Here is a 16,209-nt window from a genome sequence, read left to right on the forward strand (position 1 = left end):
AATTCTATATAATATATAATATTTACTATTATTTTTATTAATCTCATTTTGATTCTGGACAAAAAATAGTTAAAACTGTTTAATTAGTGTGTGTGTCAGAGACATGTGTCAGACAAATGACTATCCAAACCTATTTTTAATAAACCCTCTGCTCTTCACTCTGTTTTTAAATGACACTTATAATGGGTCTATGTAAATCAACTTGTCAGACAGCCACACATTTCTCGTCCACTGGTTATTTCTCCCCCCAATAAGCGGCGCGGTGCGTAAATCCTTTCCCCCTCTTTGGCACAGCCGTCTCCAGACTGCCAGAGGATAGCAGTCGTGCTCCCAGTGGAAGATGGCGGTGGGGATGCTGTCTGGGGCTGGAGCAGAGTGCTGGATTTGCACAAAAAGCGAACCCGGATGGATATAAAAGGGAAAAAAATGAACATATTCCCATCTCTTCTCCTTGAGGTTTGGACTCGTTTGGGGTTGTTTAACTAGAGCCCCTTTTTTTCTGGCAGAAATCCGGGCTTCTTGTCGGGGATTCACAGACTATATACATTGATAGATCGGCGCATAGGCAGGGTGGGAGTGAAAAGTGGACGAAAATGTCGGATACAAAGGTAAAAGTTGCAGTGAGAGTTCGGCCCATGAACCGCAGGGGTAAGTGTTAAAGCGATGATTTCTTTTTTTTTTTTTTTCTGTGTGCAAAACTCAGCATTTGTGGATTCATGCTACATTAGAATAAAGTTTGGGATTTCATCGCCATTGCTGCTTTTCGCTTTAGAGTTTAGGAGCCTGAGGTCAAGACTTGAGCATGATTTGTGGAAAGTAGCTCGGATTTTTTTACTTTTCACACCCCCGCAATTTCTGCTTTACTTCCCCAACAAACTTCTTTCCTCTACAGAAATTGAACTGAACACAAAATGTGTCGTGGATATGGAGGACAACCAAACAGTTCTACACCCACCACCTTCAAATGCAAAAGGAGAGAACAGGTAAACAAAGCTGAAATGCTGCCAACACTTTGTGTTTGCACATGAATACAAGAAAACTGCATTATGTCAAGCAATACAGTGTTTGATTTGTGTTGTGGCTGAGGCATCTTTTGCCTCGCTGTGGTTACTCTGTGTGCAAAAAAACGTCTTTGCAGTACACGTATGGGGACACTGGGTGTTTGGGAAATGTCTGCAAGTGCAGAAAAATGCAGGCTGCACCCTCACTGCAATAACTTTATCCCACCCTGGTTGTAATACAGTAACAATAACATTCAAGGTTAACGTATAGCTATTCATCCAGTGGGCTCCTGGACCACATGTCTGGCTCAGATGTCTGAAAAATACTTATGAATGATAGAAAGCTTGATCCCGACGCACAGTAATGAGCTTTTATTTTGAAATTAAGCTATTTATTTACATAAATGCCAGCAAATAAATGCAGCAGACAGACAGTAATACTGCACTGCTGCTTGCTGCTGCTGTTGAGGACATCATGTCTGTCACCCACCTGCTTGCAACATGATATTATGTTATGCAATTCATGTGAACTTTCCAATACTAATCACTTCAGCATAATAATACATATGCACATGATATATCCTGTCTATCTGTCGTTAAGTTTCGAGGCCAGGGGAGGTGGTTTGACACACGAAGACGCCTATTAAGACAGGACAGATTAACGACGAGCCTCGAGGCTTCGCTGTAAATCTGCGGAGTCAGAACTAATTTAACTTATGCAGCTTTCAAAGTGGTGTTGGACCGCAGTGTGTCTTATAGAAATGGCACTTTGCTGCACCTTTAACAGCATTCTTTTGCAAGAAAAATAAAAGATAGCATCCTCTGATGTTTCTCACACTTGCACAGTGAAGGTCAGCAACAAAAAGCTGCAGTTTCTCTGCTGGCTTGTGATCTGACATTGTAATGAGGAAATGTCTGGAGCCACACAACATGTAGGCTAATGATGGCTGTACGCTCGTGAAGTCATTGAGATGTCATGCCTGTTGCCAACAGTCAGAGATGCTATATTTCATTCATCATAGCTGAAGTCGTTTTGCACAATTTTGCGCTTGGTTTGTTTGCCCTCCCCTGCTGTTGGTGTCACACATGATTAAACAGCTGACCTGATTACCCACAGCCCACATCTAAAAGGATGCTCATTTAGCAACAAAACAAAATCCAGACTTTGTTTCTTTCTTTGATTCACTTATAATAAGGTTATACTTGAGTTCAAATGAGCAACAGTCGGTAAACGGTGTTACGGCTAAAAGAGGTGCATGCATACCACAGTCAAGGCTTTTCTCATGGCCCACATCCAGTCTTGTTAAAGTGTAACACTTTCTCTGCTGTTCCACATAACCCATAACAGTCAGCATTAAGTGGTAATGAGCTGGCTCCCCCAGCAGCTCGCATCCAAACATTAACCTGTATTTAGGGCAATTATCAGAACTGAAATTGCCACACAATGGCGGCGTTCCAGGCAATTAAACAAATCACGCTCAAAGCTTACATATGTGGAGCAGGGTACATAACAACAGAACAAAAAGCTGAAAGGTCAGAGGAATGACAGTAAGTACGTAGAGATTCAGGGTGACTCCAGCTGCAGTATTTTCTCATTTAAGTGATTAGTGTTTAGATCTGATGCTGGATCTTTCCACTGCTACTTGTTGCCATGTTGTGCCATGAGTAGGACACAAACACATTTTCATTCAGGGGAAGTTTCCATATCTGATTTAGATGTCGTATCAGTCGTACAGAGAGTCCTTTCATGGACTCATGGTTTGTCTGAGATCAGTTTTTATTCTGATAAAGCAATTTAATCAATTGGATTTCTTAAGGTAGTACATTCTGTAGCCGTCGAGTGACTTTAGCCTTGAACAGTTTGGTTTTATTATGTCACATTTCTTTTCTATAGTGTAGTCCAGGCATATAATTACTTGTTAACATTTCAGTGCTAGTGATGTGTGTGTGTTTTGGGTCTCTGTGTTTAGGCTGCCATGGTTTTCTTAAACCATATAATTTTCCTCTCGGGTGCTTGTGGAGCCACAAAAGGGGATACCCTGATCACTAAGACTTTGCCTTGTTTTGAAGACACCTGTTCCTATGTGTTGGAAATGTGTCAGATTTAGTGGGTATTAGCATGCCGTATATGGCTGCAGGGGCCAGGATCATGGGAACTTTTTCTCTCTCATGGGAATGGTCAGGCACAGACTCAGAGAGAAAACAGCAGTAATAGATATATTTATGCAGACGCATCTGAAATTAGTTAAACTAGTTTTTTCTTTCGGCTGCCGGTTTTGAAATACAGGATTCAAGAACGACGTAATATTGTTTGTTTTTTGCACAATACCTAAAAATACTAAATATGACATTGTTCTGGTGAAAGACGGAAATTAAGTGTCTAGTGGGGTGGACTTGGAGCTGAAAGCTTTCCAGGTTGTGTCTGAATTTTAATCCGGTTTTGCAGAGACCACACAGAACCACGAAAACATGCACCTAAAGAATTCAAAGAAATATAAGGGATTACCTTTTGATGGCTAAGCCTCATTCTTTGTACCGCCGAGCATTATAGTCGCACTTGTGACCCATACCGCCCTCTCCTATTTCCCTGTGAAATGAACAATAATCTCAGTCGTGGTCAAATGAAACATGGATTGTGACTTCAGGGCGACAGGTTAAGTTTCCCAAGTGTTATCTTTCATCTGCCTGTTGAGTTGGCACCAATGGCATATTTGAAATGGGAATCTGGGAAAGTAGTTTTGTTTTCACGCGCCAGTCTGCTCTCCTTTGGGGTTTAGATACAATGCAGGTGGGGGTGGAGAGGCAGAGAAATACCTGAGGCTGCTGTCTGCACAGGGGATGAGTGGTGGAGCATCATGACAGGAAAATACCCTTCTACTCACACAATGGGGCCATATTACATCTATCATGCCCCAACATGTCCGTCAACGTGCAACAATTGAATGCAGAACCATCAAGTCTTGCAACGTCTTTTTTTTATGTAACCCCCCCCTTTTCTGTATATTTAAGTCTAAATACAGAGTTGTTTTAAAAAGCAAAAACTAACCACAGCTAGTTTTTATCGAGTCTGGTTTATGTCAGGGAATTGAACATTGTAACTTACTAAGATCATAGAGTTTTTAAAAATATGTATTTAATTAAGGATGTCTTTTTGTAGGGGTTTAAATATACCTTTGGTTTTCTTAACCTCCATCCAGTCTACTGTAGCTCTGCAGTCAAATTTTTCAAGATGACCAGTGGAAGTATGTCTTTATCTGATGATGACCGTAACCAAGCTTGTAATTTCCGCTCTAATCTCTTCCTTATCACTCATGGTTAGGAGAGCTCAGCCAGGTTTATCTACACTCGACTGCGCTATCTTGCTTTATTTGGATATTGTAATCTGAATCGTGTGAAGAGGGGCTTCACTTTTAAAGTCATCCACTGGGTTACCATGTGCTTCTGGACAAATATTTGTGTTTAGAGATAGCTGTGTGGTTAGGTCCTCCGTTTCTTTTCTTTTTTTCCCACAACCATGTAAAAAAAAAAAAGCCAGCCGTTTAGCTTAGCTTAGCACAAATACTGGAAACACAGGGAAACAGCTAGCCTGGTTATATTCAAACCTCATTAATTAACATTAACTTAGCATTGCATAACATGTTTAATTCACACAAAAAACTAAGTATAACAGCCACAGTTCACTGTTTGACGAGGGATATGTAACAAACTATTATTTGGCATGGAGCAAAACAAAGTTTTTACACATTGGCACATTTTGTTACCTTTAAACCGAACCAGGCTAGCTGTTTCCCTGTGTTTCCAGTATTTGTGCTAAGCTAAGCTAATCGGCTGGTGGTTGTAGCTTCATATTTATCATACAAACATAAGAGTGTTATCAGTCTTCTCATATAACTGGGTGGATGTTGAATTATTCCTTTACATTTGGTTGCACTACCGTCTTTCCCTGTTGACTACCGGAGACAAACCCAATGTGGTCAGCACGTGTTTTGTCAAGTCCTTTACAGATAACCTCTAATGCTGTTTGTTTGTTAACTCTCATAGGTGTTAAAGACACAAATAGGTGTTGAGTAGACATGTTGGTTTTGCATGTTGTTGAAGTTTTGGAGGTTGATCACACTTTCTCCCAAGTCACACATGACCAAGTCATCATGCTTTCCAAAACAAGCCTTTACTGAATGACAATGCTGCCTTGTCCATTGGCTGCCCTCAGGAATGTTCCCTTTGTCTTTCATTTTACTCCCCGTGTGCCAATAATCAACCTTTCCATTCAGTAAGATGTTGTTCTCAGAGTTAGTTGGCCTAAATTGCACACTCTCAGCCCAACTTTTCTCTTAAAGGCTTTATTCGTGCCATTAGGAGAAAGTGTTGTGCGCCGTTGATAAAACGATTATACTCCCTCAAGGACCGTTCATTGTTTGTTTAGAGGGTGGGACATTGTTTACATCTTGATCCGGAATTGTGAAAAGATGGCGTCCTCCCTCTTTGTCAAGTCTGTGCCTCATTAATCTCAGATGTGGCTTCACATTCTGCGAGCAGCCTATGTAAAAATCCACTCTAAGACATTTCTTCCATAATGATTCTGGCTTTCCTGCTTGCGTGATTCTCTCAGATGAGGCCTTTTTGATGTTTTGAAGCTGGCTTGTTGTGTTTACATGAATTTAATTTCATGGTGGGATAGACTTATTGTGGACTCACTTTCAGTCTCAGTCAGGGGAAGTAGAGCCCGGCAACGTTAACAAAAGCTTAAAAAACACGTTTTAAACTTGTCTCTGTCCGTAAAGAAATATTCCGCTCATTAATCTCATTATGTTCAAGCACATAATTACCGTAACGATCTATTTGCCGCATTTTTTCTTCGCAATTAATGATGTTTGTGATATATTTGCACTTCATGAGAATGCTTACTCTAGGCTTTTGTTGTCTATTGTCCTTAGCCGCCACATGGCACATGTATTCAGATAAGTGACATCTAGCAAGCAGACCGGGTCAAAGGAGGTGTGTCCTGGTAGTAAATCTGTCACTTCATTGCCTCTCAGGGAGCAAGCTTTACCATATTGAACAAATTGATGAACTTCACTTCTCTCTGTCTTGTTTGTTGCCTTTGAAACTAACCAGATTTAAGGCTTTAGAGCAGATGTGGTCAGTATCCCTCTCTCTGCGTTTTAGCACCTACACATGCACACATAGGGCCCAGAGTCAGCTGACCTAGCCTGTCACAGTGGTGTCAGAAATGCCAGAGAGGATTAAATTAGACCCTGGCTGCATCATATGTTGTGTTGTTAACATTTGTTATGGAAACTCCACACAGAGGTCACAGAGTGAGCATCTTGTGTGCTGCCGATGGCAGTGCCGTTCATAAAGGCTGTTTTTGAGATCCAGAGCTTTGGCTTTCATATTGGAACTTTGACTCATGAAGCTGGTAGGTTGTCTCGCCTCCATGTTTACCACTGTTGCTTAGCGACACAGCCGTTGCCAAGACACAGAAACAATCTGGAGTGAAGTTGCCCTAATGAGTGATATCCCCCCGCTATCCCAAATATGTTCATAGGAAGCTAATTTTAGGATTTAGAACAATGACACATGGGCTCACATGTTTCCAAAAATCTTGAGTAGCTAAGGCCAGTGGTGGAATGTAACAAAGTACATCTACTTCTACTCGACTGCAGACCAGAGGGAAATATTAAACTGTTTACTCCACTACATTTATCTGGTCAGATTACAAATATTACAAAGATGAAAGAAAAAAATATATATATGTTTGTGTTTCAGAGCTTTGTTTCGTCTTTTTTCTTCTCCCTTTTGGCAAATCATCTCACAACCCCTCAAATGAATATTGTGAGCCTTTGTAGGGGCCCGACCGCATGACTACACTGAACTACCTAACTGTGAGTAGTTAAACTAGCTCCACCTCCTCCACTGTTGCCTGTAAAGTTGGAGTGATTTCGTTTTCAGACACATTCCTTATTTTATCCCTATTTTGGTTCCTACATGGTTTAATTTTCACTGTGATATGTTTGGAACAACATTTTGAGAAGATACACTTTATCTGTCAAGAATAAATCACATTGTCACAATCATTTCATGAGACGAGGTAAAAAATACTTATTCCAACAACAGTGTACAATAAAATATACTACATACTACAGTACTACAAGACTTTTATTTGTAATTTTTACATTGTGATTTTTTTTACTTAAGTAAAGAATTTGAGTAGCACTTGCCAAGATGTTGCATATTCGCTGTAGATATGTTACGTAATAAAACTGGAGAAGTTCCACAGTCACAGTTAGCTGTCTCAGTAGCTTGGACCAATCCTGCAGGTCTGTTTCTGTCATTAGCAAGCCAACTTCCTTTGGTACTGTTTTTTTAATGCTTTTGGATGTCCTGCATGTAAACCTCTGACTCGAACCACTTGCCATCTTTACTTTTGGATTACTCGTGCTAATAACAGCGACAGACCAGTCCACCGTACTTAGGAGGCATCTCAACAAGGAGCCATCCCCCCTCCTCCCTTTACTGTAACACTGCTTGGCATTTCCCTGCTCTCTCCCTCTCTCCTGTCTGTCTGTGCAGCCGGGTGACCTCTGCTTTGAGTGGGTGGGGACCAGCGTGTTTGGTTCTAAACATACTGGAAGACCATCTGAAATGTTAGCTGGTTGCCTGTGAGAGCTCAGTGCGCTGTAACCCAACACTTACACACACACTGCAGGCTCTGAACGTTGTGTTTGGGTCTGGAGCTTGTTGAATTGTAATTGTCTGTAGCATGTCGAGTGCCAAACAGGGGAAAGAGTCATATGTGCGGTTAACTGGAGGTTGAAAGGGCTGGGGATCCAGAGATTCAGTGACAGATGAAAAGAGGAATTTGAATCAATGTGTGATGTGCCAGCAACAAACTATGTTTGAGTGTGTGTGTACAGGGCAGGTGAATGTCGTGAAATGTCATGTCAACGGGGGGTTGTGATTTGCATATTCCATTTGAGCAGCAGGATCATATCATCAGAAACTCTTGCAGAGCCTGCTAGATCATACGGATGAATCTGACATATCTGTTCGTTGGAAAATGGGGCGCTATGTGCGCTACTACATTTATTTATTTATTTTGATATGAAACTCGTTTTCTAGGCTGTCAAACTATGATTTCAGAAGAGAAAAATATCATTTCTAACTAATTTGAACCAGCTTGCTCTCAATCTGTAAGCTGTAAGTGTGTATACGGATGTTAGATCAAATTAAATGATACATACAAATTAGAAATATAATATATTTGTCTGATACTGTAGTTCTGTGAGTCTGGACAGGCAATACATTGTTTAAGGATAGATAGATGCTTCAGTGGTTGGATGATACAGTAAATGAATCTGGTGTTGCCGACAGGGCTAGAAGAGTGGAGTTTTCTGCGGCATAATAACCCAGTGGCCTTAATCCAGCTCTATAACCACAGGGGGGATTCCACTGCTGCTCTCCCACTCATCATACCTTCCTTTGGGGCACCAGCACATGAGGGTCTCACACCAATCATGTGTGATCTGAGTGAATTTGACCCTTAAAAATGGATTTAAAAATTATCACGGCCTGGCACTGAGGAGATTTTACAAAGAACATCAAAACGTGCTCCTCTAATCTGTCTCCCACAACACAGGATCACTACCATAGTAGTGTGAGAGGCCAATTTCCACCCTCGGCCAAGTTAAAATCATTCATGTGTGCCTTGGCATCAGGTAGCTGGAGGCGTGGGAGCCTGAGTGTGTCCTTGATGACACACACATTATGGCACGCAGAACCAGCCCCCAACGAGACTTTTAGACTTCAGCCTTGCCCTGCTGGGTCTGCAGTGTCTGCCTGCATCTGCCTTTGAGGGGGGAGGAATCTAATGTTATCTGGCACTCCTGTGCCGTACATTTGTGTCATACACTTGTTCAACCACAACACAACCATTAATAATCCCCAAAGCCATGATTTGACATGCATTTTGATTATGAAGCAGATAGCCTGTAGGCTAATGTGACTGTAACTTAATTATTCGTGTGTAATTGTTGTGTAATCCATTGCAGATATTAAGTTGAAGTTAAAACTGTCAGACATGCCGTGGTTTCAGCTTTGTAACTTAGAGGTTTTGTTGCTTTTCGTTGATAGAAACTGAGTCATGATAGAGCTGCATCACTTTTTCTTTTGGAAATCATGGCCATTTTATAGAAAACATGATTAGTTTTGAATGTTTTTATTGCACATATGACAACCACCAAAATGAACACAGTCATTATATTGATAGAAGTTCAATACTAAAGCTTTGTTGTCCGTAATACTTTGGAAAATACTGGATTTTTGCAAAAAACTACTCATGATAAATGCTATACATAGGATTTATACAACCAAATGTCTCTGTTGGAATCAGTCAGGGAGGACATAGCTTACATGGTTTCTACAAGCAAGGTACAAAATTGCTAAGAAGGACACAGATTTCTGGGAAGATTAAAGAGATTATGTCTAAAGCAGAGTGGGAGAACTGGATCCCAATGTACTTTAACTTACTGAGGGGCGAGGTCTTACCGTTGTGTTGGGGGAGGAAGTAAAGAAAGACACTACAACGCTGAATACAATGAAATAATTTGTACATTTTTGGAATAAAATGAATTCCTCGTGAGACTTTGTGAGGAAATAGTTGCTCTGTGAAATCCTAAATATAGCCAGTTTGAAACAGTTCCCCCCATTGTTTTGTTCAACATTCCCAGCATGCACTGTACACGTACATGCACTGGATAATCACTGGAGCAACCTGAGTTTGTTCCTCCTGCTACAGAGCTTAGACTGCACGCATTCCATAACTGCATGTCTTTTGTCTCCACATTTATTGTGTGTGTCTCTCTTTTCCGGTCTTGTGTCTGTTGTCCTTTTGTTCTCCAAAGGGATATATCTGTTCTCTGTCTTTGCCCCCTTTGCATTCTTCTATAGCTACTGTCCGTCCACTTGTTGTCATAACTTTCCCACGTGTTTATTCCATCTTTGATGTCTCCATTTTGTAGCAACAAGATTTTTTTTGTACCTGAACCTCCCCCTAGTCTGCCCTCTAAGAAATCTTAGATTTTTGCTCCCTGCTGTCTGATGCTGATGCGTATCTCACAGCTCCTCACGGACATCAGCTATCTGCTCTGCAGATCCAGAGGACAGGGCCCTGCTGCAGTCTTTGTCTGGTCTGATTAAGACAGAGTCACAGTGGTTGTCAGTGGCCCAGATTCGGATTCAGAGTATGAACCCAAACCAGGCCCTCTTCCTTTTACTCCCCTACACACTCACTCTCTTTTCTGTCTCTAATTATAATGAGCCTGAGCACAGTTATGCCTGGGTTTAGTTCTCAAAGGAAATCTGCTTTTATAAAGATCACCTTGCTTTTTAAAAAAAAACTTTAATACTTTAATACTTCACATGAAAATATAAGTGCAGACGAGTATTTTNCTGGGTTTGGTCCTCAAAGGAAATCTGATTTTATAAAGATCACCTTGCTTTTTAAAAAAAAACTTTAATACTTTAATACTTCACATGAAAATATAAGTGCAGACGAGTATTTTTGTGGTTATTGTCATGCAGTTACAGCTCCAGGCGTGCTGCTGTTGGTGACTCAGCTTGTGTGAGACACTTTGGTGCAGTGTTTCAGTCCTCCTAAAGCCTGCCCTGTATTAGTTACTGTGTGAAGGTGATGCCCACCTTTGTCTCTGTGCCAGGAGACGCCTGCAGGAAGGATCTGCTGACTGTTGAAGGGCGGGACTGTGGCAGTGACTGGCTGGTGTATATTTTGCTGCATCATTTGCAACATGCATGTGCAAATAGTCCTATGTGTAATTTCCTAGCCATATATTGTAATAGTTGTGATTTTATTGGCTTTGCTTTAATGTTATAGGTTTTCTGCTGTGGGGAATTCCCTTTCCAGTTAAGAGAATAATCCTACATAACTGTGTGCCATATATATTACCCTTTTGTCCTCCAGTTCCGGCAGCTGGTAATGCTGTGCGGCTTCCCCAATCTGGCCTCTCCGTTAGGTCCACAGGCATAAGAGCTATTTACTCAACAGAGTCAGTGGGACATTGAATCCTAAATCTCTTCCCTTCTTCACGCTCCACTGGCCCAATTATGAACCCAATCACAGCAGCACCTACCACCAGAAAACGCCACTGTGTGCAAGCGAATGAATGGGTGAAAAAAAAAAAGGAAGGAGTGAAGGAGGAAGTCACGCCAGGAATTTGGGGAATGTAGAAAGTGTGAGGTTTCATAAAAAATAAAAAAAATCAAGTTGTTTTGGTTTTAGTGCACATATTTCAGTTGAAAAAAAGCTGTTTGTGTCCAAACAATAAAATGTTTCCTACTGCGAGAAGTGCAGCTGCATCTCACTGAGTGTGAACATGTTCTGACTGCTAAATTGCACCAATGCTAACTATGTTATTTTCTCTCTCTCTCTCTGCTTTCTTCTCTTTATGATGGATTGCCCGTCATTCAACAGGAAACAACCTAAGGTATGTATGTTTCATCTGTTTCTGTTGCTACAAAAAAAAAGAAACTGGCCAGCACCAGCAGAGCTGATGCGCAGTGTCAGCAGAAAAAGTCATTTTCAGTGCAAGTAGGGATCTGTAGTGACTTCTCATTGACTGCCCTGCTATGAGACATGCAGGATGCTGCACAGGCAGGCAACACTCCCCTGAGGGGCTGAGAAGTATCCTGCACAGGTCGATCTACTGTTGTGGCGTGGTTTCTAGGGACATGATTGAGAGTGTTTTAGTAGTTTGGTTGGTCAGCAGGAGCCGGATAGATGTCCGTGTGAATGTGTCAGCGCTCTAAGATCTCGTGAACACCCACAAAGGCTCTACAATGAGAGAGGGATGAGCGCAGACACTGGGGCAGTGTGTGTGCACATTCAAAGCTGCATTGTTGGAGTGCACCCCCACCTCACCCCTTGACAACACACTGGTGACTAGCTCAGAGATGTTTCACACACCAGGGACGGGCTTTGTGCTCAGTACACTCGGTCCGCTGACAGGACCGGGGAGCATTAACGCGGGCCGCAGGCGTGCGTGGTCTCTGGGGTTCGTGAACCTGAGTTACCCTGTAATACGCTTCAGCTAGACGAGCACGTGGCTGTCTGCTAAGTTATAGTGGCACTCAAATTCTCCCTGAGTTTGAAAGGGTAAATGGAGGTTGCAGTCCAGTCACGTTCAGACAGTCTTCATTCTAGAGATGACAAAAAGGGCATTGTGCTTCTCTGCTCCATCATTATTTGTACTGCTGATTAATAATAATTGTCCAATCAAGAACAATTTGTTGTGCAGTCACACCCTTGGGCTGAGACAGACAGACCAGAGGAGAATGAAGCCCTAGATACCAAACCAACCCTAATTGAGAATGATGGCACTTTTGTTCCGTTGAATGGCACCCACTCACTTGTGTGAAGTCACAAGAGGAGGTCTTGCTTTCAAAGCATTCAGTGATCTCAGAGCTTCCCATGCTGACAGTGCAACCAGTGGTTTCCTGGCCAATAGCCCTTATTATGATTAGGAAGGAGTTCAATTATTTGGGGTATTTGTGCTTTGGCAGAGCAGCAGTTGGGCTCCGAAAATTGTGAGTATCAGCAGTGTTGTGCTTCTACTGCAGGATGATATTGCAATCTTTAAAAGAGAAGTGGCTGTGCAAAATCTATTTTTAAAATGAAACATTTCCATATTAGCATCAGAGCATTAGATACGTGGGGTTTATGTGGCTCTGAAATGAGACCACTGCTTTTTCCCAATAAGCATCCTCTCTGTGTTTTGCCAGCCCTGAGCTCATGCAGGTGTCTGTGGGACACAAGCGGTCTCTGCTGCCGCTGCTGAAGTCTGTGTTGTGAAACCCAGCGCTGAGGGCTGAGAGCCAGTCTGCACCACCAGGAACAGCCACGGCCCCGTTTCCTTGGAGACAAGGGTCACCGGGTGCTGGAATTTCTTCTGGGGAGCGCTGACCCTGATTTATGAATTCATTTAACTCCAGCCACTATGACAAAACACGTGTCAGCTAACAGTGGATTTGTGCAGACAGTCATGGCGCGGCTTTAACGAGCATTACCTCGAACAATACTCGTTTAGACTTCATCTTACTCACTCAGACAAGCTCGGTCCTGCTGATTTACTGCAGGGTGGCATGCTACAGTACGGCACAATAAGCTTGTTTTTGTACCACAGAAGAAGTAAGACCCCTACTAAGAAAAATCGGGTGGTGTTGGTACTGTACATGCTTGGACAGGTGTGAGAAGTGTTTGTTTACTCTCCCTGTGCTTTCTCCCCTGCAGGTGTTCGCTTTTGACCACTGTTTTTGGTCCATGGACGAGTCTAACGTTCCCAAATATGCTGGTGAGTCATAAGTGCTGTGAAAGTGATCCTCAACTCATCACCAAAGAACTTAAATCATGTCCCATGTAAAGAAAATCTGCTGAGCTCTGTGCAGCAATAGCACAGGGAAACTCCCTACTTAATGGAAAGTTGTTTTTGCATAATGCAAAGCAAAGCACAGTGTGGGCGCATATGGTGATTTGCATTGTGAGTGAATACATTAAATTGACGCTGTATTGTCTCAAAACAATAAAATAGATACAAAAGTGCAAGGACAATTCTATTTATATATTGTGCTCATGTACCCACCCACACGGTAAATTAAATTTCTTCAGCTGCCATTCATTCTGTTCTTCCATTCATTTCTCTAATGAGCGGTGTGCAGAAAAGGTTGCAGCCACAGTTTTTGTAGCATCTATAGAAAAGAGGTTATTACTGCCGGCCAAGGCAGATTAACATAATCATTGTAGATATTTTCCTTGTCATATTCTCTCTTATTTTGTAATGGAAATGTAATGCATACATCTGCTTTGTGCTGAACCGACAAGGCAATCTGCTCAGTGAAGGGCTGCCTCAAGGGCCCAGGCCAAGGCTTTATTTAGCTCATTAAACAGCTGTCCCATAAAGGAGGAGCACGACAGTGAGCAACACAAGAGATTTCTCTACACGGTCCGACATTTTCTACACGACCAGACAGGAATCTGTCAACCTTTATGAATCTTATTCTTTGTTTCTTATTTAGAAGCCCTTGTTGATACATTTATCTGTATTCATTTCACTAAACTAATTTAGAAATGCAGACAATACACCTAAGAGTACTTAAACAAATGTTTTTTCTGTTTACCATAATCTCCATGGTGACTGATTCTTTGTCTGAAAGGTCAAGAGGTTGTCTTCAAGTGCCTTGGAGAGGGAATACTTGAAAATGCATTCCAGGGATATAATGCCTGCATATTTGCCTATGGACAAACAGGTAACTGAAAATCCAGATGAAATCAAATACATTGAGTCACTCATTTCTTTTTTGTGTGTGTTAAGTTTTTAAGTATATTCACAGGTCGAGTTGTCTCCAGATGTGTCCGGAGAAAGTTTAAAGAACAGGAAGACTTGTATTTCTGATTACACTGGTGAATCACTTAACTCATATCCTTTCTTGCCACGAATCAAATTAGCTCCTTTATCCCGCTTCCTGCAGTGACGGGAAACACTTGGTAAAGAGACACACCGACTGAAAAGTTTGAAGAGGAGAGAGCATAAATATTTCAGTGGTGACGATGACAGTATTTCATTCACTTGGTTTACGAGAAAAAAGTACCACATCAGTCGTTATGGAAACTAAAGAAGCACTTGGCTGTTTTCTAAGGCGGTATTAGTCTAATCAAGAACTTAACTACATTAACGACATTACCTCTAGGTTTGGAAAATGTTCGACTGTTGGTCCGTCGGTCCACCATTTTGGTCCAAAATATACAGTCATCATGGTTCCCACACAATCAGTCCTAATGACTTTAGCACCACCATGAGGTTGACATTTGTGCTTTTGAGGGAATGTCTCGACAACTATCGGATGGATTGTCATGACATTTCGTGCACATTCATAATCCCCAGAGGATGAACAATAATAAAATCACCTGACTTTTCCTCTAGCACCGTCATCAGGTCAATGACGAAATAGCTGCAAAACGAATGACACTCCCATCGGCCTCAGCTGTACTTTGTGCTTAGGGCTAATTGGCTTCACAACTAGCAGCTACCATGACAGTATTGTGGTATTGTGTTCAACATGCAGAGTGTTATTGTGTGTGTTATATCAGGATGGGCATTTTTCCTACAGATGGGCTCAAAAATTAATAAACCAAATGATAACAGTTTCTATTCATATTATAGACCTCTATCTCAATCATATGTGACTCCACAATGTCCCTCCAGGTTCAGGCAAATCGTTTTCCATGATGGGGAATGGGGAGCAGCCGGGTTTGATCCCTCGACTCTGCTGCTCACTGTTTGAGAGGGTCCACAAAGAGGAGAACGAGGCCCACACTTTTAAGGTGGAGGTGTCCTACATGGAGATCTACAACGAGAAGGTCCGTGACCTGCTCGATCCCAAAGGGTGAGTCTGATGTGTGTGGTCTTGTACTTTTGCTTCAGAATAAACACATGTGAGTGTAATGAGCTAACTTCTTTTGGCCTGGAGGTGACAGACACAGCTGGCTGCACAAACTGTGATGTCATTTTCAGGTCTTAATTCACTCCACTGACCCCTGGGTCAGCTCCTACTTTATGTTAGTTTGCATCTCTGTTTATAGCTCTGTTGTGTCTAGTAGCCTGAATGGAAGACAGCGACAGAATGATGTGAGTAGGAAGCTCAACCCAGTCATTTCCTGCAGAACAACGGCCAGCGTCGTCCTCTGACACTGCTGCATTCTTTGCCTCCGTGGTCTGATGTGGGTTGGCAGACAGACTGCAGGGGAGAGCAAACTGTGAAAGAGTGTGTTTCAGGGACATCTGTTAGTGAAGCCTGTGAGCCGAGCCTCACAGAGGGACTACAGTGGAGAGCTCTGTGTGCTGCAGATGTCTAAAGATGCAGCCAGACCCATTTTGATGGCAACTTCCTCTCACATATAACCAGCTTCACACTCTCTAGATCATCCCGTTTATCTGCCTCTGTGATTTTTAAGATTCAAACACTGGCTCTGGTCTAGACATGAGATGTATAGAGTGAAGCGTGAATAGGATCTCTGTCGCAATGAGCTGCTAGTGCTGCTGCAGTGGTTTGTTGATTGAGTGGAAGGAGGGAACCTGGTTTCTGCCAACCTCAGTTGTTCTGTAGCCGTGGAGAGGGAGTCACAGACTCTTACTGATCT

The 16,209-nt window shown here is 42.2% G+C and overlaps 1 protein-coding gene across 2 annotated transcripts in view; it reads left to right on the forward strand.

The window, feature by feature from the left end:
- The first annotated feature begins 290 nt into the window (after positions 1-290).
- kif13a (kinesin family member 13A) overlaps positions 291-16,209 on the forward strand; it is a 33,441-nt gene continuing 17,522 nt past the window's right edge. For both annotated transcript variants that reach the window (XM_019255156.2, XM_019255160.2), the window contains exons 1-6: positions 291-648; positions 893-983; positions 11,488-11,503; positions 13,306-13,366; positions 14,226-14,318; positions 15,275-15,455. In XM_019255156.2, the coding sequence (XP_019110701.2) occupies positions 594-648; positions 893-983; positions 11,488-11,503; positions 13,306-13,366; positions 14,226-14,318; positions 15,275-15,455 (497 nt within the window). In that variant the 5' untranslated portion in view covers positions 291-593. The remainder of the gene's footprint in view (positions 649-892; positions 984-11,487; positions 11,504-13,305; positions 13,367-14,225; positions 14,319-15,274; positions 15,456-16,209) is intronic.

This window comes from Larimichthys crocea, chromosome XIII, assembly GCF_000972845.2.
Source record: "Larimichthys crocea isolate SSNF chromosome XIII, L_crocea_2.0, whole genome shotgun sequence".
Lineage (NCBI taxonomy): Eukaryota > Metazoa > Chordata > Actinopteri > Sciaenidae > Larimichthys > Larimichthys crocea.